We start from the raw sequence: 27,513 nt of genomic DNA on the forward strand, positions 1-27,513 counted from the left end.
TTTTTCTATATATATAATTTTTCCTTTCGTATTTTTTCCCCTTCATACTGAAAAATCTTTTCTCCTGAGTCCAGTTTTAATAAATTCTTCCTGTAATTTGCATAATTGTTGATCTCTTTTTGTGCAATTATTCTTTATTTCATCCTCTTTTTCGAGATTCAGCTATGGCATAGTTTCTTGAAGTGATTTATTTTTAATAAAACTTCTGTATAAGTTTTGAAGCATGTCTGTTATTATTCGAAATACATTACTAAAAGGCAAAGGATCACATTCTTCAGTTAATTTGTTAAATTCACTATACAGTCGAGTTGCAAAGTTTTCTACTTCCTCTGAAGCTATTGTTGTTTCAAATGGAAATATTCTGAAGTTCCAATAATTAAGTTTATAAAAATATAAATTATTAATTCAAGTCAATATTTTTTTGTAAAATTCAGCAGGTTAACATAATGAATTTTATAATAAATGAGATTTTCTGTAGATCAGGTGTATCCTTTTAGGTAATCTATACTAAATTAAACTAAGCAAACAAACATGAACTTACACACTAACTTATTGATAACAGTGAATAAATTCACTCTTAAACTGTTAGATTTTATTATCCCTATCTTCTGGAATTCCTTTCATTTGTTATGATTCATATAAAGATCTATATTTTGGTAAAGCAACCCAATTACTTTTAAGCTCCTGGTACATACATGGTCAAGCATGTTTGAGCAATCTGGTTGGTGGCATGACATGTATATTTTTTATTTATTTGCTGTAGGCAATTATAAATATTATTTGTCAATAAAATAACAATAGTAAATTATAGTTCAACAAGCATTTTTTTCATTTTATCTTAAAATTATAAATTGTAAAAATCTATGTTCTATTGTGATCAAATTCTATACTACAAATTAAAAATGATTTTGTGATACATTATTTGAAGAGAAAGATGTACAATAAATGTATATATAGATATGTGTCCAACAAAATTTGGTGACAAAGAGGCTTAAATCCAACTATTTACATTGCTTCAACATCAGAGACACCTAGACTATAATGTATACAAATACATTGTAATCTAGATGAAAAGGTATTCTCATTGTTTTCCGCATTTTCTACACAACATAGCTAAGTTGCGAAGGGTTGATTCAATGTAAATGTTGAGTTTAGCTCCAGTTCACCTTCTCCTATGTTAGGGGACAGTCGAAGATAAACAACTGTTGCTCAGCGTCTTTCGATGGATTAGAAATTGCCATAAACAGCAGTCAAAAACCACTTTGTTTAGTCCAAACTGTAGAAATGAACGTCCAATTGCTCTCTGTGTTGGGTATTTTCAACAGCTTGTACTGCTGTTTGTTGTTTGTGTTTGTACAGCTTTTACTAAAAAAGCACTCTGCGTCTATAACTGCTATCACGTTTTATCAACACGGCTGCTTATATAAGCACTAGCCGTTCTTGAAGTCACTTTATGTTTGTATATCTAATTAGCATGTAATTTTCAACAGAAATAAAAAATATATTTTGTAAGTTTCAAAATGGTGCTTCTAAATTTTAAAGTGAAACTACATACAAAACCGACAAGAAGAAAAAAATATTGTCAAGACACATAAGATAGCTTGTGAAAATAAAAACATTATTTTGATGTCTTATTTTTTACAAACAGATTAAAAATAATGAAATAAATGTGTAGTTACTTCTCTCATGTCATTTCAGTATTTTGAAAGAATCATTAGTTGTGTTTATTGATTGCTTTAGAATATTTGTGAAAAATCTTAGATACTAAAATCATTTAAGTGAACTACATCCTTAGGCAATACAGGACTTGTTTGTTTAAGATTTCCTGACCTTGGAGTAATAGCATTTGAGTTCAAGAAAAATAGAGCACTTTGATAACAACAACAAACCTCTAATTTTCTCTAAAAACATTTGTGAATCTACTCGTAATATTTTCGTTCAACTAACGTCATGTATTACAATTAAAGCAGATTTGTTATACTTAATTTTATTGTTAGTAACTGCACGCATAAATAAATCAATACCAGTAAAGAGCTATGTTTATTTTTATACAAGTACTTGGTTGACTTATTTAGTTTTCAGAATTGGAATTTACTGTTGGTTATTCAAAGAATAGTTAGTAGTATTCAATGAAATTTAATGAACTTGAAATAACATTTCTTTAACCCTTTAGCCACAATGAAATCATGTTTACAGTGACACATAAGTGCCAAGTATAGTTCTGTGCTCAAATCCCTCAGAATCAAGTAATGGTTATGTTCGTACAGATTTTTGATATAATATGAACAAGTTATTGAAGCTTTTTTTTAGAGCAAGAAATTATCCAATATATTATACAAATATTCAATCAATTAGGGCTTACAAATATAATTTATAAACTCTTTGAATTCCTTGTTTACTCAACCATCTATTTAACCAGTAAATATCAAACAACGGTCCATAAAACATCAAATCCTCCCAAAGTCACATACGATTTGGATAGAGGTGGTATCTAAGTTGTTAACTGAAATTCTTCGAATTGCAACCATATGGAAAGCTACTTGCTAATAATATTGACTGCTATCTCTATCACCCCTGTAATATTTAAAGAGTTTCTTATACTATTATGTATCATTTTAAGATTATGAGTTTTTTTATTTTTAAAGGAATTGGTTTTAAAGAGAGGCATTGAAAAATACTGTACTTCCTGAATAAGCTTTATTTCAGTGTGCGTAAATGAAAAAATCTCTCCCTTTAAACAAGGACAAATACTACTTATATAATACTAGAATTGCATATAATTTCACAAGCATTTCAAAGGCAAAAATGTTATAATTACAGCTTATCTGTGGCATTACAAATAACCTGAAATACTAAACACGGTAATAATACCGTATTTGTATTATTATATAATTCTAAACTAATTAAAATATGGCACATGAATTTACAACTCGTAAATACAAATAAATTAGGCCAAATATGTTGTGTTCACAACTATATTTTGTTAATTGTTAGATAATATCACAAAAATATCTGAGATACCAAGTTGTGTTATGAACAAACGTATAAAGTTTCTGTTAGTAAAATTAATGATAAATACATTGTTAGGTTGACAAAACAGTCTGCTCTTAATTGTATTTTATAAAGTCATCCATCATATTTCTTCAGAAACAAACATTTAACTGAAATCTTATCTCTTGGCAGAGGTGACATCAGGGAAACCTCTAAACATTAATACAACTAATTATTTTGCTATTTTGACCCGTTACTAAAGCTTTCTTATCGGACATGCTAGGGAAGATTTCCACAACCAGCGCTAGATCAGATGGCAGCTTGGGAATTGACTGCGATCATGAGGCCGAAAGGTTGGGTTTGTAGCAAGTTAACAGGCTGTGGAACCTCATTATAGTGACGTTCGCAGAACAAACTGATGCGGTGACACGCCTCCTGGATCTCAGGCTCTGGTACTGTTATCACCAGGCGAATGTAGCCAGGATATCCGAAACACTAGAAGTAAAACAATTAAGTTACTAATAACAATAAGACTGTTGTATGAATATCATTCATTTCTGAAATGGAAATATGATGACCGAAAAACTGCATTCAATTGTAACGCATTTCATAAATATTCTGATTCAACATTATTTAGGAATGTTATATTTAACATATCAAAGGTCGTTAATAGGAACTTGTTTAATGTAATTGTATACCAGAGAACCATTAATCTGTTACAATACTGATAAAAAATTATATGAAATGCAACATTGGAAACAGAATGTGAAGTTCCTTTTCTTTCAATGTAAACCTTACTAAAATAATTTGCATATACAACTATCAAAATTAAGTAGTATCTGATAATAAAAGTATGTATCAAACACGCATTGCCTTGGAGTCTTCAATTTTATCAAAATGTTTTTAGCTAGAAATAAATATTTATGTCAGCCTAGCATAGCTTGAGTGAATTGCACAGGTTAAAAAGTTCAGTTTTTGTCATAGTTACTTAAATCTAAATGCAAATTTGAGAAAAATAAACCAGAATTTATCTAAAATTATTTAAAGTTTATCTATCTAGTTGTATCACACAACATAACATATAAATTATGATTATTTTAACCCTCTCCCCTAAAAAAAGACAAGACGCAGACTTCTGCTAGCTTTACTCCATTTTCTGCATAGTTATATGGAGACGATTTGCCATGAGTGGATACTTTGTAGTAGTACACTGATTCCTAAAATAGTATTACATTCGTGTTTTTGGAAATTACACTGACTTACTAGTAGACATAAAATATTATTCTGTTTGGTTAAATTATTCTGTTGTAGTCTGTATTTTTCCTTCAATTATTTCCTTTCGTACTCATGGTCATTGCTATTAAATTTTAGTTCCATTGCAAACATAGTGAACTCAAGTCATCCGTTAAACAACTTAATAGAAGTACTTAAATGCTATAACTCATTTTGTTAATCAGGAAGACATGCTTTTTAATCTTAAAAACTTAACTCGAGAACTCTTTTATACTATTAATACTTTTGTACCAATTATGTTTTTCTTTAAGCATAAAATTAAAGGATTTTACAACATCTCACAAATTTTTGTTTGTATTTTTTATTAAAAATACTCTCCAACTCACCTCTCCCGGTAGACAGAACACAGACTCCTCCGACACCAGTTTCTCAACAAAGTCCAGAGTTGATGTCATTGTTGGGAATTGGTTCATGTTAATTCCGACCTAGAGTGTGACACAAGCATTAGTAGAGAGATTTTTCACTAATTGCTTTATCTACATTAAGTAATCTACACAAAAAGGTAGGCTATATTTATTTATACAGTGTAAAATAAAAAGTTAAACTCATATTTTGGCGTCATATTAATTATTGAATATTGTCTTTTAGGTTTTTTGCTGTAGTTGTACATTTTCAAAACTGGCTATACTATAATGAATTGTGGGATTTTATAAATTTCAGTGCTAAGCAGTACTTTGGGGGTTTAGGTCTCATGAATCTTAATTGAGACTCCCATACTGTCAATACGAGTCACAACATTGCTAATACGAGTGAAGACTAGTCCCTTACCTTTAGTTGAGTGTCTACTACTTTGGATCATTAGAGAACGCACATTTCTCTTACACACATATTATTACCATATGTGAGTACGGTAAATCGTTTAAAAATTTGTTACTGTGAGTTATCTATCCTGTAAGGATAGATAATATAAGGTGTAAAATTGTATGTTAAGAATATCTAAAGCTCGCTAATAAATAATAATGTTGTCTTTTGCCTTTTTCAACTACAGAAGTAAATTTCATCTTCATAAAGAAATTATTTATGCCATAATAAATTAAATTAACTGTACCCTCAAGTAAATGAAGTATTACAATTTGAACATTTTGAATTTAATTAATTTTGTATAGTATTTCAGAAGTGAGTACTTTTGGAAACAGTAATAAACTCTACTAATATAATTGTAAAATAATATCCTTGATTCAGCTATAATTATTTGAAGAATACGTTGTTTTACTTTTTTTATTGGACCAATGTATTATTTGCAACACAAATAACAAAATTTAAATTTTTAGAAAATTTAGACTATTATTTTACATAAATGTAGTCCAAAATAATTGATATTAAAATTAGGTTGTTAAACCATTTATTTCAAAACAAAATAAGAACACATTTTAATAAAAAGAGGAATTTAAAAGTCTGTTTCATGCTACTTTTTTATAATAGCATTATAGAAGAAGAAAACTAAAAGAACATATCTAGATCAATGAGACACACTTTTTGTCTATTGAAGTTCAAAATTGTGGTAACGCTTATTTTGTGGTACATTATTGGAAAGGGAACAAAACCAATTAGTTTGGTGCATTTTGGTCTTTATCTAATTCGTTTTTAAGATATTGGAGATACAAAATTTGAACTTTTTCTAATAATGATTTCTATTAAAAGATTTCTAAAGTCCTGAATTATAAGGACTTTTAAGGCAAAAATACAGATACGTTTCAATTTAGAATTGGTGATCAATCCACTTAAGATACTCCAATGTTGATTGTTTATTGTTCAAAAATTAGCTTACAAATTTTTGATCATATCACGATTTTAACACATTCATGATGCCGGCTAATTTCTGGATATTTTATTACAGAGAACCATAATATTTTTTAAACGTTAAACATCTAAGTATAACGAGAAAAGTTTGTGGGCTTCGCAATTTTGCACAAAATAATATTTCAGTATGTTTTTTCAATGTTTATTTGTACCCCAAGTGATATTAAAAAAATTAATTTACCTAAAAAATTAAGCAATCCAGTACACAACAGGGTACACGTTAGTCTGAAGTGTTTGTTTAAGTGCGAATTCATATTTCACAAACCATCAAGTAAGGCAAACAATGAAAACACCCATAATAAAATACTTAATGTGTATTGCATCAGGGACTTTATAAAACCTCAGTGTGTACCCGATTGGGTACACTACAGCAGTTATGATATTATCGTGTGTATCCGATGGGGTACATGTCGTGAATATCTTAAGCCACTGAATGAAAGAATTTGAAATGTTAATAATGTTATACCCTCAGGTTTTAATAATTTAAACTAGTATACAATTAACCAAATAAATAAACCAAATCAATTTTAAAGGTAATAACTCACCATCATGTACATGGCTCCTTGAGGCATCGTTGGCTTCAAACCAGGAATTTCCGAGAGCATTTTAAAAGCTAATGAGGCATTTGTCTGAAAATAACATCGTAATGATCAGAAATCGCTTGTTCCATGAAAGAAACTACTAGCAAATCTTAACTCCTTGTGTACTAAATATGTGTAATATTTCCAAGAACATAACCAAATAAAAACTTGTATTTTTGTTGTGTTCTCTAAACTATCATAACTGTTATCAAACCATTATTTAAAGAGTCTGTTGATAAAACTTGTATATAACTATAACTAGTATAACTATTTTATTCTAAAAAGAGAGCAAGCTCTCTACAGTACTGATATACAACCTACCTGCAAGGTATTTATTGTGTTATTGAAGAAAGACTCGGGTGTATCGCTGAGGATCTTAGGTAGTGCTCCCTGCACTAGAGTATTACTTCCTATTATCCTCATGCTCAGGTTTTGTAGTCCTGTGCGAATCTAAAACCATCAGTGATCTTATAAATCTTTTATTCTACATTTGAACATTGTACAGTAGTGATGTATCTTATTTTGGTTTCATTCACTGCATTAAAATAAGCTTACCTCTTCTCCAAATATATTGTTCCGGTCATGGATGACAATCCATCCCATTCTCCAGCCTGGAGTTAGAAACCTTAAAAAAATCACATCATCACTTAGTTTTATTTTATGATCACAAAAATCACCATTTTTATTAAACATCATATAGAGAGTTTCAATTAATCTCAGGATACTAAAAGTATTTAAAAGAAAAAAAATTAATTTCACAGTATCACATACTACAATACAAGTTTTAATTGTTACTGTGCAAATAATTTGTAATTTCGGTTTTAAATATTACTTAAAAAGTTCCATTGGATATATTGTACCATAGTTGTAATTATTTATGCTGAATCGCGGTAGGAAGTAGGCTCTTGTTAACTAGATGCGGTGCGTGGACATTGTTTGTTGGTTCGAGACCGGTCAATCAGCTGATCGTGTTATCTACCGTGATACGTTCCGACCCGGCTCGCTGGAGAGAGAGGGGGATCAGTTCAGTCTTGAAGCCAGAACGAGAAGGTGCAGACGTCGCGACGCGTCGAGTAGAGAAGCAGTGTTCTTCCTCTAATCCTATAGTTTTGGGATCTAGAGTAATTCTTTTATCGCGTGTAAATTTAATTCAAGTATTTAATTTTTCTTCAGTGCGTATTAAATCCTATCAGCCTCCGTAATCTTCAAAGTAGTAAGTCCCGTACCAGCGTTTAGTTAATATCTTTTATTTTTATACTGTTGTAATTAAATTTCTAAAGTTTCCCATCATACAGAGTCTGAGAATTTAATTCAATTTTTTTGAAGTATTGTGAATTAAATTTTGGTCGTAAAGTTAATATCAAGTTTTGTGTTATATTGATTTTTGAGTATTTTGAGAAGAGAACTTTTTATTTTATTTTGTTAATTTAAACCATTTTTGGAGAAGTATACATTTTTAGTTTCATTTTAATTTTAATTCATTTTTGATCAGACTCTTAATTAGATTTGTTCGATTGTGTGAAGTTTTGAAGAAAATCGAATCTAAAGTTTGTAAACTTTGTCAAATTTTGAGTGAACTTTAATCTCGGAATAAATCAAGTATTTCCGAAAAGTTGTTTTGATTTACGAGGTATTAGCTCCATATAAATTTAATATATGTACTATAATAACGGTACAATATTATTGATTAAAATTACACTTTTGTTATGCTCAGTATGATTTGTGGCTGTACTTATGTTAATCATTAATCTGAGTATAAATGGGGGTTTTTAACTTGAAGTATATCGCAAAGTTCAGTGATAACACAATATTACCTTTTAGTAAGACCGCTGCAAGATAGAATCGGCACATCAGTGGAGAGAGAAGCCATCGGGTGGTACTTGTGTCCAGGAAATACCTGTATCAATGATATAGTTAGTAATTTATGTGTATTGTAATGATTATGTATGCATTTGTTGACAATTAAAAGTTCAAGATATGTACCTATAATACCCATTAGTATATATTATGTTTTATGAGTGCATTCCAGGTCTCGAACTGAAGGTTTAATTAAAGAAAATAAAACATGATAATTTGGAGTTTTTGTAACAATGACATTTGTAGAATACAATGGAATAATTATTATTTGTATTGTACTGGTAAATTCAGAAGAAACATTTGATCCTGAACAGTTAAAAAATGCAATATTAGTAAAAGTTGCTCATACAACTTCAAAACATTGATAGAAAATATAAAAAATAGGTTTATAAAAATGGATTTTAAAAATCGCTCTTACATTCGTATTATCAAAACCAATCAAAATTAGTTTCTATTAGAGGAGGCTTCAGTAATAAGCTAAAGAAATTAGACTTTTAGGACTGACACAAAATTAGTGCAATTAAATTTTTCGTTTTTGATATTGCTTAGCATATAATATTTACAATATACAGTGGTTCAATGTGAAGGATTTGTTTAATGAATAGATTGAGTAGATGAACCAGGCCATACATTTTGTGTGCTTCTCTCATCAGTAACAAAACACAAAATGAGTGGTAAGGTGACTTTGGAGACCAGTCCTTAAAATTCAAATAGCAGAACCGAAATTCTTAATAGTCTCCAATCCAAAAGTTACAGTTAAATATAATAATCTGTAGTTTTTTAAATATAATAATCTTATACGTAATTCAAAACAAAATAATTAATGCAATATTTAAGATGATGCAGCTTGTTGCCCAAGTTACATTTATCTAATATTTTCATCACTTGCTTTATCACTTATGTTATTTGTCACTTATGTGATTTCATTTCATAATTTTTTTAAGTGAATTGAAAAAAATAAACTAGAACCAGTACTTAAAAAATCAGATCATATAAGTGTACAGTAGATGATCAGTTCAAACATTTTGTTTCCTGAAGAATGATGAATTCCCTTCCGTTTACAAATGGTTCACAGATGGGTCTGGCTGGGATAACTGCACATTATATCTACTATAACCTCTGTTTACCATCAAAGTTCCGTACCAGGTGTTCGTAGATCTCATCTGCAATGATGGGTACTCTGTGATGTTTGGCCACTTCCAACACGGCTGACAAGTGTTCTGCCGTGTACACAGAGCCGCAAGGGTTGGAGGGGTTGTTGATCACAATAGCCACAGTGTCTCGGTCTATCTGACGGTCCAAATCATCCAAGTCTATTTCCCAATTCTGGTCGGGCTATAACGGTAAATCAGTAATGAATGAAACTTAATCGTTAAAATAATACAATATAAATAGCCAATTTAAGGCAATTTGTGATACTTTGTGATGATCTGTTTTTTGACTTTTGGTATCAATGGCGTGTCTGCCTCTTATCCCTCAACTGTAGGAAGAAGATAAAATAAATGAAAATAAAATTGTTCATATACTTTGCAGATTTGAATTGCTTATTTCAATCTGATTCGCTATAACGGTAAATCAGTAATGAATGAAAATTAATTGTTAAAATAATACAATATAAATAGTCAATTTAAGGCAATTTGTGATACTTTGTGATGATCTGTTTTTTATGACTTTTGGTATCAATGGCGTGTCTGCCTCTTATCCCTCAACTGTAGGAAGAGGATAAAATAAATGAAAATGAAATTGTTCATATACTTTGCAGATTTGAATTGCTTATTTCGATCTGACATAGCTAAGAAAACCCCTGAAATAGCTGTAATCAGGTTCAGCAGTAACTGAGATAAGGTTGGCGAGCCTGCATATGGATCACGGATCACGACACTTTAATGAAATATCAGTATAGATTTTAAAATGTAACTATTCAATCAGAGCCCTAATGTTTTGACGATAAGCATATTGCTATACAAATCATTAATATTAACACTACTATTACTTAAATTTGTTGAATCCTATTGCATAATACAGTATATTTAAAACCATGCTAGCACTGATTTGAGTCGGAAAGTAAGAACCTATCTTTATTTGACTTGTTTAGTCCCAGAGGCAAGTATATGTGTCAATTGAATGTATTGTGAAATTTATAAGTTGGACTTAAAGCAACAAGGTTTAGGACTTTTTCTGAATAGTATTACTACCTATGAAGGTTATTTTATAAGAGTAGAGAAAATAAATATGCTAGTTGGTTCATGTTAAATTATTGCCACATAATTGACTGAGCGTTAGCAAAGCCTATTACTGAAGGGAGTGGAAAAGTTTCATTTCTGTCTGTCCGCACAATATCTTGAGAATAAACTGACCTATAAACTAGAAATTTTGCATGAAATCTCAGGAAGCATATTATGCGACAGGTGGTTTGGTGTACTCCTTGTATAAATGGAATAGAGGTAATTTTTCCATATCCTCTGTCAGAAAAGATTCTCTAATTATAGACATAGATTTTAAACACTCGTTTATAAATTTAATAAAATTATAAAAGTTTTGTTTTGAACGATATTTAAATATTCGGTTGCAATTGGATACGATTTTTTTAATTAAAAATTTTAAAATCCAGACTCATAGAAATGATGATAAAAGTGGATGATAAATGTAAAATATATGTCATAAAAATATTTTGTTATTTAAACTACCTAACTGTTTGTCAAGATTTTGGTTCACATTTTCCAAATATATTCTACCCTATAATACATTACATGCCTTGACATAATAAGTAAGATACATAACTTAAAAAAGCAAGTTAATGTCTCCCTCAAAAATACTGTATGCAAGATGGATTCGGCTTTTTCAAAATAAAATTCTGGATACACCATTGTTTAACATGTAGTTTAATCCGTCAATAATTTAAATTCCAGATTGTTTTTGACATTTTTTAGATTTTTTAAAGATTTTTTACTTAAAAACTACATTGTTTTCATCATTCTGGTTGAAAAATTTTGTTGATAAGATAAATAAATTGATAAGTTTTCATAATTTTAGATGGGAGCTCTGGTTTCTCCAGAGTGGAATAAGTGTTTGGATTAATAAAATAATGTTTATAATTCCCTCTCAGTTTAAGCAATCATGTAGCAAACAAAATTAGACTACCTACACGTTTACAAAAACCTGATTGGGGCTGTTTTAAAATACAAAAATCCTTTATATAACACAGTAGGTAACAGTCAATACTGACCAGCAGTTGGTAGGTCTTGACGTTGATACCCAGTCCTTCAGCCAGAGTGCGGTAAATAGAGAAGCCTGGACAGGGTACAAGGATAGTCTGGCCTGGGTTTGCCAACACGGTAATACATAGATCAATGGAACATGAACATCCACTGCAGAGCACCACATCCTAAGGGCAAGCATACAATTTCTTAATTCCTTAATTAGTAAAAGTTTGGTGTTTGGGTTTTAAAGAAGAAAAAAAGAAAATGTTAGGGTATCATGTTGAAGAAATAGATGAGAAAGTTTCTAAAACTACAAATACAAATTTTAAGCTATATTCACGACTGCAAAACTCAAATTCAATCTTAGTGTGCAATGGTTCTCCTATTACAACCTTATTTTTAGATATAGGTATATTATATAAAAAATATTTGCAAATTCGCTTTTAAATCTTGCAAGGACTGAGGTAAAACTGCCATCAGATTTAAATTAGTTAAAAAGTATTAGTCTGAAATGTTTTAGAACAAACTTTAAAATAATATATTTCTTAAAAATCAAGAGATCTTGATTTTTAAGAAAATGAGTTTTGAGTTTACAAAAATGATACATAACAAATCAAATTTACAGCACATATGAAACAAACTGATGTGTTTTAAATTGAAATGAATAGGGTTTGTTGTATTGAATAAACTGTCTTACAAAACTAAAACTCACAATTTACCCCTCCAACTTAAAATAGTAAATATACATATTTAATTTTACGCCTTATTTCAAATTTTTTCATTAAGGAACCATACATTATCATGAGTTGTGATAAAAAAGAATTAAAATAATATGTTGTTATGTAATATATAGGATAACATTTACTTTTCTCCAAGAAATGTTTTATTTTAAAAACTCTGGTTAATTGTAAAGAAACAGAATTAGAAAATAAGGGTAGAGAAATTGATCTAAAAAGTATTTAAACCTTTCTAACAGTACATCTAGAGAAATCATTACAAATTATTCATACATTCATTAAAAATCACAGAGTTATTAAGATTTAAAAATACTTATTAGGTAATAGCCACGAGATTAGTAAAGAAACTGACATTGAGAATCTCATAAGTATGAAGTAACTCAAGCACCACGGTCAAGCCAGTAATTTTTTCATCAGCTGTTATCAGTTTCAGCTGTTCAGAACTATTGTCAGCTTAAAAAATTATTCAATATCTGTCTCAACCTGTAGTTGGAATTGATAGAATCACGTACAACTCACCTTCCACAGTACAATTAATTAAGAAATAATCAAAAATATTTTGTCCAAATAAAAGTAATTTACAGTTGCAAATGTAAGAATAATATAATTTTTCCGACCTTGTACCTTATCTGGAAAGAATGAATTTTGTTTTTGTAAGATTCGACTTTATTCCAACCTCATGCTTGCAGTCAATAACAAGCCTCTGTGAGGATTTTATGGAATCTAATAAGAAAGAAAAGTGTACAGTCCTTCGGATCTACGAGTATAATCAAGGGTACAGTGCTGGGTAAAGACAAACCAAAACTGTAGTTTCACTGAGATTAATGACTACGTCCACGTCCAGCCAACAGAAATTGCTACAGGAGCGCTACCTATGTTTTGCAAATGCTAGTTCCTTTGTCTGGCCGCTAGATCATGCTGTAAACAGTGTTTCAGTGAAACTTCTGTGTTTTATCTATCCTGTGGTGCTGGGTTGTCAAAAACGATAACAAGCTCAGGTCACCTGCAAGCTAACTGATGCTGACACTAACCCAACGATGCTGGTCCATAACCACTTGGCTATCGGCTTCTATACAACGTATACTGTACAATTTATTGCACCAGCTTAAGATAATTAAAAGTTAGCGCTACTCTGATGATAAACTCAGCTCACCTCAGGACTAACTTGTAGACCTGAACATGACGAGTACTTGGCAACTGCTTCCCTTGCTTCTTTGTACCCTGTATTACAAAAACACAATAGTTAGAAAATATATAGGCTAAACAGACTGTATTTGCGTAATATGTAAATATTCCATTACGTAAAATTATTTTACAATAAGTCTATATCATAATTAATTGTCATTAGGAGAGTAATGTTTTTACAAGTAACTTTATCAGGCAGATATGCATACATGCTCTTGATTTGTGTCCCCTAAGTGATTGATCTTATAGAATTTGGATTAGAAGATCATATTTTTGAACATAAACTAAGGAAGAGAGTTGGACTGTAAAGTTTCTTCAACAATTAAAGGTCAGATTGCGTTTATTATACGTATGGTATTTTATAATCTTAATTCAGCTCGGAATAATTTTAACAGCACTATACGCAGACCATATACTCGCATGTAGCCTACTAGTCAGCAACTAGAAGTGGTCACGGAATAATACAAAGTGTAGTATAAGAATAATAATGGTATTCTATACTTCACGGTGGGAGTATATCTATTATGAAGTACTATATCTATTATCTACTATATATAAGTACTATCTATCTATTTAATATCTATTATCCACCGAGTGGACAGGGGTGTCTGCTAGATCTGACACATGTGTAAACAAGTCTGACGTTAATATTATTTGAAGTAATAACATTCTTTCTGGATTGTTTAGTTCATTAACAGATATGCCACATCTTCCATAATAATAACAACATTTAATGGGATTTGTAGTATATTTATAGAAAAAATATATAAAGAAACATAGGACAAACAGTTTTTGGTCATCATGATCAGTCGATGAACAATAACTACCGGATATATAACATAATGCAATAAAAACTATAGTTCACTGAGACAAGACTTACAAGCTGTTCAAATGTGATATGTTAGAAGAAGCATTAATAAACCATCAAGTTTCTACGAAAGAATTAGAGTTAGCTACTAATGAGCATTCTTGATATATAGCCACAGGGTGAACAAGCCAGACCTGTAGCTATTTAACAACACAATCCTTTAGTTACTACATATTGATAGGCTTAAGTTCTAGCATAATGGTGTTAGTATTAGTCCAGGAAACGAAAACCAATTTCCGTTGTTTAAGAGCAGGGTGTATTGGCGGCCATCCTGATTTTAGCCCCTTCTTTGTAGTGATAGAATTATCCGAGATGTACTATTTAAAAATATATATAATATGCATCCAAACGCCTTTTTTGTAGCTTTTCAAAATATTTATTGGTTGTAGAAAACCATAACGATACAAAAACAAAACTAAATCGCCTTTTAATGCGTATTGATAAGTTTTTTGTGACAAAATGGAAGGCTTACAAATTGGTAAAACAATCAAATTATAATTGTTTCCAAAACATATATCTGTTTCACTTAAAAGCGACCTTCAGATACTACTATCTTTTACCACGACACCGTCAGAAACTTGAGGGACTGAAAATTATTGTGACTTAAAATTGGGTCATTATTTTCTTTATCTCGTTGGTTGACGTTGATGTAATTATTATTTGCATGTTGAACGCTTGGTTTTAAACATCTCAGTAAAACATAATAACCTGTCAAAAAAGAGTTATTTGAAACTCCTCAATATAACTCCTCGTCCTGTATTGACTCCTCAAAAGCTAGAGCGACTGAAATTCGAGTTCTTTCTCACGGCGAAGTCCTCTAACGATTTCACTCCAAAATATGTTTTATACAATAGAATTTAGATAGTAGAATAGATCCATCCCAGTCCTCCTGCTAAACTTTCATGTTGATTTGAGGAGTTGGCCCCACACGATTTATATCTTAGAAGGTTTTAATAAAAAATTTTAAAAATTTCAGAGCATAATGTAACCATCCAAATACCGATTGTAAAACCTTTAGGTTACATGTAATTTATTAACAATCTCCTTACCTGAGGCTGGAGCGTATCCGTTGTATCGCTGACTGTCGACACTCTCGTGGAGCGCTGAGATCGCTTCGTTGGGCGGTGACAAGTTGCCGAATACTGTAGGATCACCTGTAAGATAATAATTGTTTTGTTAACTCGTTGGCTACACCGACACAAATGTGTTGCAATCCACAAAGTTAAAGGTGGTATAAAACAGATATTACAAATAATTAAATTTACGATTTATTAGAGCACCTTACACAATGTCACCTAGAGTGTTAAGACTGATAATTTCGACGCTATGGATCTGCGACTAGCATACATGCACATTGGCGAATAGCATTAGTCTAGAAGTCGAAACTGTTAGGTTGACTTGAGGTTTAATAACAACTTATTAACACTACGATTAAACGAGTACGCATGTTTGTCTAGTATATACGATTTAAAATGTACAGGTATACTGCCCAATGAGCACCATCAACATCCATTCAAGCGAATAATTAGCACTACAATAGTAACTTTCAGGTTAAAATAAATAATAATGTAATGTAATCAGTTCTTGATGGGTTTATTTAATTAATAGATTGCCATATACGAAATGTTATTAGCGTATTATTATATATTTATTGTATTGTATTTATAATACGAAGTATATAATTACATATTATACAAATTAAAAAAATCTCGACAGAACCTATACTCAAGAATCCATTGATAACGACAAACATTTAATATTTTCTTCAAAAAGCGAAACTATTATATTTTGTACGTTGTTTTGAAGAATATATATGTGTAGAACTAACTACACATATTTGTTTTCTAAAAATCCTATATATATATTATGTTATTCAATTATATTTAAGATATATATACGTAGTATATCTAGATTATATTTGCTTTTTCATAATACTACTCCAAATGTAGTTTGTTGATTTTGATAAATAATGGTATCAGTTTACAAACGCACATCACAAAATTCCTGCTAGTAGACAAACACAAGAGAGATAAAGAATAGATGAAACGAGACCTGGATGGATGACATTTGAAAGATCGTAACAAAAACATAAGCAAACTGAGAGCACCAAGCTTACAAGAGGTGACAATGCCATTAAATTAAATTATTGATATTTGTTTCACATTCTAGCAGTGTCATCAGTTTCATTTCCCTAAATCACCGTCAACATAGATAAAGTAGTCAATTACCAACAGAATGATTTCTTTTAACGTTTCTACCGACCAAACGTACATTTAAGTAGATAATACTAAACGCTTCTTGGCGTAAATTATAAACAAATGCAGCTAAAGGTCATTACATATATATGTATATAATATAAGAATCTGCCTAAAAAATGCGCTATTTTATAGACTATTAACGTATCTATATGTGCTGACGGCATATTTAAGCATTCAGGATTCGTATTGTACTTATAGAGGGTACTACCTTACATCCTACCGACTTACAGGAAGTTGGAGTATACACACAATATATAAAAATAAATCCTCCAACAGTAAACACTGTAGTTCATCTTCGACCCGCCCGGCAGAAAATAATAGGATACGAATATAAAAAATAGAAAAAATGTATATAGTAATTTAATTATACATAGGGACCTATGTATAATTATATAACCTATGTATAATTATAGGGACCTTATAAAGTAATAATCTACTTCTTGTTAAATAATACCTAAAAGTCCCATCATAGTATACTGTAATACTAATTTACCAAAGAAACTATTAACAGTTGTTAATATTCCAAACTAATATGAAATTTGGAACAGTTAAACACACTTTGAAGTACTTGAGAAGACCTGTTACTGTACCTACCGAGCTCAGCACAGTCGTAAACTCTTCAATCTTGTCTCGACTGGGGAGAAGAGAGGCTACATGGCAGACCTGCTGCTGAGAGAACAGCTGCAATGATAAAGGCGTACAAAAAACAAGCACTTGCCATCAAATTGATGACACAAAATGGCTACCTTTGTTTGTCATGTACCATAATTCTCTCAACTATATTGTTTCGAGCATACGTTACGTACATCATTAATGCAAGAAAAGATTATAATGTGATAAGGTGGTAAAATTAAATATTTCCTAACATGATGTTACAGTTTATATAGAGAATATATTTACTTAAACACATAAATAATATACCAGAAGAAAGATTTTACACCAATCCACCAAAAGTATTAAATACTAAAAATCTAATTACATACACTGCAGTTGAGGAATCATCTGATCAAATTCTTAATACGGTATATGTTTTTAAAGGACTGTAGGTGGCTACAGGATTGTAACCGAGTACATGCCGAACTTTTTCACATTTTTAACCGTTGCTGCAAGCTGAGAGGTTAGCGTTTCGGTTTATCACTCCAGGAACCAAGGTTCGAACCCCGGTTTGATCACGGCATTTTCCACACTAACAATAATCATCTGGACCAAGCCTTATATTCGATTAATACCTGTATTTTAAAATGGAAGCGTGAAATAGTGTAATAAAATAGTTCCTTGTAACAAGAACGTAGCCAGGAAAAACTTTTGGGGTAAGGGGGCCAAGACAACTGATATTTTTCCAAAGTGGACAGAAAGTAAGGCCTCATTTTGTTCCTTAAAAAGTTCTTGACCCGTTAAGTATCTTGAGAACGATATTTCAACAGTACATGTCAGTAATACAGAATTATTTAAGTAATAATAATAATAGTTTACTAAAAAAGTTGTTCAAACCATTAAAAATGTGGGGGGTCCGGACCCCTCGGACTCCCTCGCTGGCTACATCCTTGCCGTGTTAGAAGTTCCAATCATCCATGCACAAAAACAGGTATGTAACTTCAGCAGAGTACATAGGAAAATATAAAAGTTAATAAATTCACAGAAATACTTGATGCTCCTGATCCTACGTGATCCAGTGCATTTCCATACCATCTCAAGGTTAGCGCGGGGGGGGGGGTTTAAAACAGAAATTATTCATGATAGTGATAATATAAAATCTAGATAAACGCAAATAAAAACACTAAGATTACTATAACCTAATAATAATAAAAGTATTATCAGTCGTCATCAGTGTTATGCTCAGACCGGGTTTTCGGACAATGTTGCCGGGGCCTCGCCACACGTCTACTGTACTTGAAGAGACCACGTCGTCTACTTGTCGACGGATTCGGTACATCTTCAGGGGACGGGACATGATAGGGCCCGTTCGAATATCTTATTCGGGGCCCGTCAAAGCTGAGTACGGCCCTGGATGTTTATAAGTAAAATGTTATTGAACTTGAAAAGGGCGCAGCTATGAGGTGCATTCAGACGTTGACAGACGAAGTTATTTTGAGTATCTCTAGTTCGTCCTTCCAATGCGATCTAGAAGCATCAGAACATAATAACAAACAGATTACACGTATCTTCACATACGTGTTACTGTGATATTACCACAACAAAAGCTTTTCTAGTAACATTTTGAGTTGGAGATGAGGAACTGATATAGCTATTGCCGCCATTCACTATTAGGTTGTCTGAAGGAGATAATGTTAGGAATATTAAAGAATACTACTGAGTTTTTATACGATATTTGCTCATATTTATTTAAGTCATAAAACTGATTAGACTATATACTAGGTCTAAGTATTACGTTTTTAAAAGTTGACGTTAAGTATTCCTTTTAAAAGTTGAACATTAAAGCATACCTTGGAAGTGGTAAATAATGATCAAAGAGAAAAGATTTAGTTGACGGTTAATCTATATAATCTGTTTCTGAGGGACTTGATTGAAAAGGTTTACTTGTTAAATTTAAACTAGTCAAGTGAAAGTTCAAAGCCCCCGAGACCCTTGTCGCCCTCTACAGGTATATTGTGGTCTACAGCAACAAGAAGCATTGTTCGAAAGTTGGAACCGATTCCACAGTGCATGTCACGTTTTGGAAAGGAGGGTAATGAAGCCTCTGTTCGTACGTCATCCGCTTTATGGGTATTCTCAGTAGTGGTTTATTTCAACGTGATGTTAAATAAACAGGGAATAATCAATAATACAAAAACTAAATGAAAAGCAGCTCTCAATATGGGCCATGTCGTGTCACAGTAAATCTACTCTAAATCAATGATTTATTATTCGATTTAAATAATTTTGGCGTCATTAGATTTGTGATAATATCCACTAAGAAGTGTTATTCTTGTAGTTCTTGAGAAAAACTGTTGGATATTCAAAGTTTAAAAGTTGTAATGGCCGCCATTTTGAAAATACTAAAGATAGTTTCATGATATTTTTTTCAGTAACTGGCCTTGTTATCATAAACATTTGAGCCAGATTTGCTAAAATTTAATTTATTGGTTTTTGAGATATGAAATTGTTTATTAAAAACATATACAGACGGATAGATAGGAAACTAAGCATCGGAGACCCATGATAATATGGTGAAATATGTTTGTCTTGATCTGAGCAATAACGCGGTATACCTTGTCCAGAGAGTTTCTGTTTGTGACCCAGTGCGTTTCCATACCATCTCAAGGTCAGCGCTGGAGGTGTTTTGAAAACAGATATTATACATAGTAAACAGCTCTATGGATTGTGTTTACTTTAACATCCTGTTTGCTAAGTGATATTGTTTGCTCACATCTAAAACGCAACCGTAGTCCGTAGTTAGTTTCCAGTTCCAGCTCCGGGGGCCAGAACATGTTTGTTGGCAGTTTTCCAGTACTTCATTCCAGAAACCTGTCGGTCGACTAGCCTGTCGGTGGCATTTGCCAAGCTGCTCCAACTTCATTTGCATCCTCGCAGATTTCACAAAAATCTGCAAGTTAGCGCGAATAATTTCATTCCTATATTCAACCACAAGCTAACGACAATGAATAGTCTACTGCCATAGCCTGTGTATTACGCAGATGCGCAGTGCCCTCGTATGTTTACAATACTACGCACATTGCAGACTGTAACAACTCCCTCCTTCCTGCACTCTTTTTCGTAGACAACTACATATATAACCTATTTTGTGGGAGTTGATTCTACTTTGTTTGTGTAACGTTTTAAATAATAAAGTGTTTTTAAAAATACAAATAACAACACTTTATACAAAAAGTGAAAACGTCAATATATAACTGCTTTTGGAATTGCAATCTTTTAAAATGATTATTACACGTTGCTGTCCAACAGAACGATTCATCAAAGTCCTGGCCTTCATAAAAACTGCGTCATCATTTACTGTAGTAAAACTCTTTTTTTAAGTAATAATAGATTATACAATTGTAAACATTTGACGTTGGGCTTATTGAAAGCCTAAACATGTCCTACGAGTATACTAACAAACGTGGAATAAACAAATTAGCAAATGCGCACATGTATTATGTTGTTTACATATTTCAGTAAGTTACCTACGCATGTGATGACGTAATTTTTGCGAGATTAGGTATTTTAATAAGTAGTTTCAACGTTGTAGTTTAATCTATGGTGTCGATTTCCTAAGAAAATACCAAAGCGTATCTGCCAAAATACCAATTTAACAACATGATTTGCAAAATAGTTTGTTTTATTTATAGAATTAGAATATGGGGCATAGCAATTAAAATACCAAGACAACTAAAATTTTCTGAGCATGGGTTGGACAACCTGGAATGTTGTACTCTGTACGAGCTGTTTCTGTAAAATAAACCTCGAAATCCAGCTTAAGGGTACTGTCAAACGTTTAGACTAGGGGAGTTTTCAAATACACATATCGGTCAATACATTGTGATAGCTTTGGGGGTATAATATATCTATGTGGGGTTTGAATAAATGTTTAGTAAAGTTTTAAACTCTCAGTACCGGCAGTACCGCATAATGTTTGGACTGGATTTTCCCCAAATATCACCGTCATTTGAAACCATCAGATTTATTGATTAGGTATAGGATTAACAGAGTGTAACAATGATTGTAGACTTGACCCTGGTATCATATCATTGATTAAGTGATACTTATGCTTATGACTTAAACAATTGTTGTACCCATAATACAATATGTAATGATTTTATTTTTAATTAAACATCTAAAGAATATTCAACTTAAAGTGGTGGCTTTGTTATCAACTTATATTACATTTCTAAAAAAAAATGTGAACATTGCAAATACCGAAAACATACCATATCAAAAACTGTATTCGTATCAGTATGCTTTGGTTTCAAAATTATTTCAGTACGTTGCCGCTTTTAGATTATTCCCAAAAGACAAATAACAACGAAAAACAGCGCTAATCAAAGTATTTGTCAAAGCTAACGCAATTAGAAAAAGCCTATCTTATAGGAAGAGTAAGAGGACTGCAAGATCAAAAACATGAGTCTGGTAAAAAATAAGGAATTTCACTTAAAGTATGGTAAAACGTTAAACGATCCTGTTAAAGTAAAAACTCTTGTTTTAAGTCTAGGAATTGAAACACCTTAACACAACTTAAGATACTTAAGATTAACTAAAGATATGAAAGTCCTTATTAATTAGGCCTACACTTTAAATTAATTTATTGAACATTCAGTTAACATTTAAATTTGTGTGACGTAATATATTCTTGGGAAAATGGAACATTTAGGACATTTTGCTTGGCACTAATGACTACAGAAATGTGAAGCGAATTCGTCGGCCTCGCTATGACACTTTATGTACATATAAAATGGAGGGTAAAACATTGTTCTACAGTATATAAATTAAATGTAGGTTAAAATCTTATCTGAAAAAATGAAATTTGCAAAAGGTCGATGACCTGAACTCGACGTCCTTCTTGTTGCGCAGAAATCAAACCCGTTTCGCCCTTTCCCCCTCCCCCATCCACGACCTCCAAACGTGGCAATTTTCTTCTTCTTTTCAGCTGTTCTACGTATTAAGCCAACGAGGAATTAAATGCGCAAATTAATGCCTGTTTTAGTAAACATAAATATAATAACACGCAATAAAACATTGTTATTTAGGCCTCTCGACACGAATTGTGAAGAAATGATCAAAGCACTAGTAAAATACAAACAATTTTCATTGTTTTCGTTTGATTTTTGTCTGAATATGAATGTGTCTTTAGCTTTAGGATAACTCAAAGTACAGTATATGATTCAATCCCTCTTCGTAAAAGAAAACCTGTCCACAAAGCAAGAAGATCGAGAATAGGCTTAATATAGTAAGCCAGTAAACTCAGCAAAGCGGGCAGGACTATTTCAGTTTTGCTTTTAGGTTGGTTGTTACTATTTCAGCCAATGATATTGCTTTATTGACTTTCTGGGTTTTTTTACTATTTTCATGGACAGTCTCAACAAGCTGCAATATATTATGAAGAAGAATATCATCGCTTTCTTAAACAAGTCATTTGGTCTGTCAAAATAGAAAGTCCCAGACGAATCCAGATTCTTTTCGGTGTTATCTCTTGTGGTGTAAAATTTCCACTGGGCTATCAACAGCCTAGTTCAGTACAAACTACTCACCGACGAGATCAGGAATGCCGATGAAGACTGAATAATCAAGTTTCCAACCTTGGCCTGAACTTGTGCGAGGAACCTTGAGGGAAGTCACCTACATGTCATCCATTATATAATACATTTTGTTGTATAATCCAGTCGGAAAACTCAATTTTTTATGATCCTGTGCAGTGTACAGGGTCTGCAAGCAAGGATTGCGACATAACTGATTGCATATACTATTAAATGCAGTGACCTTGTCAGAAGAATCGTGTTATCTGTGTTGATTGATGCAATACGTTGATCACATTAATGTTCAATATTATTATAAACTTATAATTACTGTTTCTTTGACATGATGAAATTCTCCCTGTGATGCAAGTTATATGTATTGTAGTTGAGAATTATGTTACATACTTCGTTTAAAAAGGTATTACGACATAAGACTGCCTATTATCATTAAACTTCACCTTTAGACTCTCTTCCATTGTTGAGAATGTTCAAAGCTTTATGATTAACATTCCTTATTATTTAATGATTTTATTTTGTCGTTTTCTGGAGATTCTAAATGATCATACTCTCTTCTAGATTGGTGGATGGTAGCAAACGAAAGATTTTAAATGAAATGTCCCACTGAGTGATAGGCCTACCTAAAAACAAACCTTCATGAGACAACTTCCTACCCAAAATAGGTATTGTTTGAACCAAGGTAAAATTCTAACTTCTTTCGTACTCTATGTCGGAGTCAACTTGGATATTTATTTTTCACGATTATTCATCTTTTATGAAGATCTTTAATATGAGAAATCTTTTACTTGTCCCTACAAACCCACATGTTTGGGTGAGGGGTAAAAAGGTTATAATATATCACAATATACGCCCCTCTAATATTAGTTTTTCACAAAATTTAAATAATGATGAGTATTTCAGTGAATGATTACAGCCGGTGTTTTTTGGCGTTTCAAAAATGATTAATCTCTTGCAAGAATGGATGTTTGAAGGGCATTTCTATGTAAATGTATTGTAGCAGTAACCGCATCGTATGCTATCTCATTTTAAAGATGTAGATTAAAGAAGATTTGTAAAAATTAGAGGTATCTAAAAGGACCCCATGAAAATAAAGGACCCTAAGAAAGTTAAAATTTTACCTTCTTTTAAACGGCACCCATTTCCATCTGATTCAAGGAAGGATCTAATCAAAACTTCCTTTATTCGGATTACCTCTTGGTTAATTAAAATTGTATCTAGAGTAACTGTTTCCTTTTGAAATAAGTGTTGGGTTGACTTTTATCTTAGTCATAAAGCCGTTTATATAAACTAGTTATTTTTTATTTCTTAAAATTTGCTATGTCGATAAGAAAGCACTGAAAACATTCTGAATTTTCAGAAGCAGCAACTTGGGTGATAGACCTTCATCGTTACATTTCATACAATATTTTCATGTTCAGAGTATATTCAACATAAACAAACGTTTGATTTACCATAAAATGGTAACTTAACGAGCTGTCATATATATTTTGTTTAAATAATGTAACTTGTGGTTGCAAATTCTTTCTTGCCCTGTTATAAGTCGCTTAAATTCAGATTTCCTTTGATTAAGGTAATTGAGATTTACAGTATTATCGGGTCGCTTGGAATGTCTGATCCAACTCAGACCCCTGCACCTCTATTTGTATTTGTAATCATTTCAATTACTGAAATAAACTCAATACGATGTTTAACAAGATATTCAGCTATTTGACCCATGTCTGACCCAATGTGGAAGTTTGACAACAAAGTCTGAACCATGTGGAACCTCTGAACCTCAGATGGCTATATTATTTACATACTCAAATAAAGGTAATCGTTTAACGAGATATTCAGCTATCTAGTCCATGTCTCGCCCCATGCCGAAATATGAAACCAAAGTCCGAATCATATTGAACCTTTGAACCTCTGGTGGTCATCTTATTTCACATACTGAAATAAAGGTAATTGTTTAACGAGTTATTCAGCTATCTGTCCATGTCTGTCTCTAGTTGAAATCTGACACCAAATCTGAACAATATCGAAGTCCTCAACCTCTTATGGTCATCTTATTTCACATGCTGAAATAAAGGTAATTATTTAGCAAGATATTCAGCTATCTGACCCGTGTCTGACCCCATGTTAAATATGTAACACCAAAGTTTGAATCATATTCGCTCCCACACCTCTGCTGATTATCTTATAACTCATACTGAAATAAAGTTAATTGTTTAACGATATGTTTAACTATCTAACCCAAGTGTGAACGATGTCGTAGTACGATACCAAAGTGACCTATGTCGAACCCCTGAACCTCTGATTGTCATACTATTTCACATACTGAAATAAAGTTAACTGTTTAACGATATGTTTAGCTACCTGACCCAAGTGTGAACGATATCGCAGTACGACACAAAAGTCTGACCTCTGACCTCTGACATGTCGAACCCCTGAACCTCTGATTGTCATACTATTTCACATACTGAAATAAAGTTAATTGTTTAACGAGATGTTTAGCTATATTTCCTATGCCTAATCCTATTTCGAAGTCTGAAACCAAAGCCTGAACCATGTTAAACCCTTACTAGTTAATTTTATAATCAGGCCCAGATACAAATAAGGCGATTGTTAACAGAGATTTGTATCACCAAACCTGGATATACATTTGGAATAAAACTATAACAACTTTCAATTATAGTTAACTGTACGTGCGTATTTTGCACTTGGATATTATTATACTAATTAAAATACGAAATTCTTTAAGATGTTATAATTCAATAAATTAAAATTGCTGAAGATAAAAAAGTGAATATTTTACGATTTTTAAAATATGTAAAAATGTATCCCTTTAAGCAGAGACGTATATTTTAATGGTTTATAATTTTAAGAAACAATAATTTATTCGCATTAATGAAATACAATCTTAAATACACATGTTCAAATAAAAAAACCCCACGGAAATTCTTAATATATATAAATATAATGTAATTCCCTCTAGCCATGTTTCAAATACATAGTGTAAATATTCAAACCCTTATCTCATGAAAAACATAAATAAGTCGTTTAAAGAAATGTTGATGTGCAACGAAACATTTTAGAGATTTTAATCTTTACAAGACGATAACAAATAACAAATAGGAATCCGTTAAAATAAATACATATAAGCTGATACGAAAAGTTGCACTAAATACATACATGTATCACTATGCTATCTATGCCTTTGCAGTTATAGTTTTAATAGCAGTTTACAAAATTTGTGTAACGCAAAATACCACTTACTACAAAATAATTAATTATATTAAACCATAGCGTTATTTTCTTATTTTCATTTGAAGAAAAGTTAAGCTGGTGAGAGACATCAACAACTTTCTCACCCTATTTGCCTTTACGTTAATATGTTTCTAGTTTTCTCGATTTCATGCGTTATTTGAGAACAATAATTAGATGTATCATTCTGTAAGCACCATATAACCCATAGATATCATGGACTCAGAGAGAAATTGTACAAAATAGTAAATTACCTCCAAAGACTATTTTCTTTGATCTAATGTCCTAATTCCGACGTGTAGAGAAATGTATAATTTGTGTAGAACACTAAATCTCATATTTGAGAGCTAAAATATATTTGGATATTTCAAAATAAAGTAGACATCTACTGAGATTGAAGTAGAATGAATAAATAAGTTTTATTTACAAATTTGGAGAAAAAGCTGCAATGAAAATGTTTATTGTAAAATACAAGATAGCAGCCATTAAGGATTTTTACCTGCAATGTAATAAAAACAGTTTTCATGTCTTTGTTTGGGGATACAAAATCCCAAACATAATTAGCTTTAAGTTGCAATTTTACATTAAAACACATGAAACGGTAGGTGGGAGTTGAAGAAGCATGGGACTATTGTAAACCATCGTAGAATAAAATTAGATAAGGAATCATTTTATTTAATCTCACAAGACAAATTAAGCAACATATGGTTCCTTTAAATGTGCAAACGTACAAAAGTCAAATTACCGTTGAAGTTGAATTTCCTTACTTACATATTGTGCATATATTTGCAAAATATTGTCACTGAATGTTCAACAATTTATGTAGTCGATGGATCACATGCTAACAATACTACGTGAAGTGTACAAGTTATAAGTAGTTACCTATAGAGAGCGCGATCATGTGCTTGTCTGGGTTGGGCTCTATGCGCAAGTTCTCCACTATGGCGCGGATGGGGTTGTGCGTGTTGCGCGCGATACTGGACGCGCCAACCGACCACTGCTTCTTTTGCTGCATCTCGCGTTCTGCTGCTTACTGAGGGCAGAACTGGTCGCCCGCTGTATATATGCAACCACAGGTGCCTGCGGTCACATGGCGGTGACACCACTCCAGCTGGTACAGTATACTGTAGCTTCTCCTCAAGTACCTGACTTAACCTGGGAATATTTATTTTATTGCAAAACAAAGTTTTATTTTTAAGTTTATTTTTATCTCCTGCTCTACAAAATAAATAAAATGCTAGGGAGAATTATATGTTCTTTGCTTAAAGTTTGTTATTGAAGATGTAAGGTTTGAAAGGATAACATGATTCGCACA

General features: G+C 31.9%; 1 protein-coding gene across 1 annotated transcript; it reads right to left on the minus strand.

The window, feature by feature from the left end:
- Positions 1-2,682: 2,682 nt before the first annotated feature.
- LOC124365025 (tyrosine aminotransferase-like) lies at positions 2,683-27,248 on the minus strand. Its single transcript, XM_046820910.1, has 11 exons — positions 27,081-27,248; positions 15,562-15,666; positions 13,613-13,680; positions 11,749-11,907; positions 9,666-9,857; positions 8,480-8,562; positions 7,221-7,290; positions 6,987-7,115; positions 6,630-6,713; positions 4,611-4,709; positions 2,683-3,486 (listed from the first exon to the last, which is right to left on the minus strand). Exons 1-11 carry the CDS (start codon positions 27,211-27,213, stop codon positions 3,301-3,303), a joined length of 1,308 nt encoding a protein of 435 aa, XP_046676866.1. The 5' UTR covers positions 27,214-27,248; the 3' UTR covers positions 2,683-3,300.
- Between the last annotated feature and the right edge of the window lie 265 nt (positions 27,249-27,513).

This window comes from Homalodisca vitripennis, chromosome 6 (assembly GCF_021130785.1).
Source record: "Homalodisca vitripennis isolate AUS2020 chromosome 6, UT_GWSS_2.1, whole genome shotgun sequence".
Classification (NCBI taxonomy): domain Eukaryota; kingdom Metazoa; phylum Arthropoda; class Insecta; order Hemiptera; family Cicadellidae; genus Homalodisca; species Homalodisca vitripennis.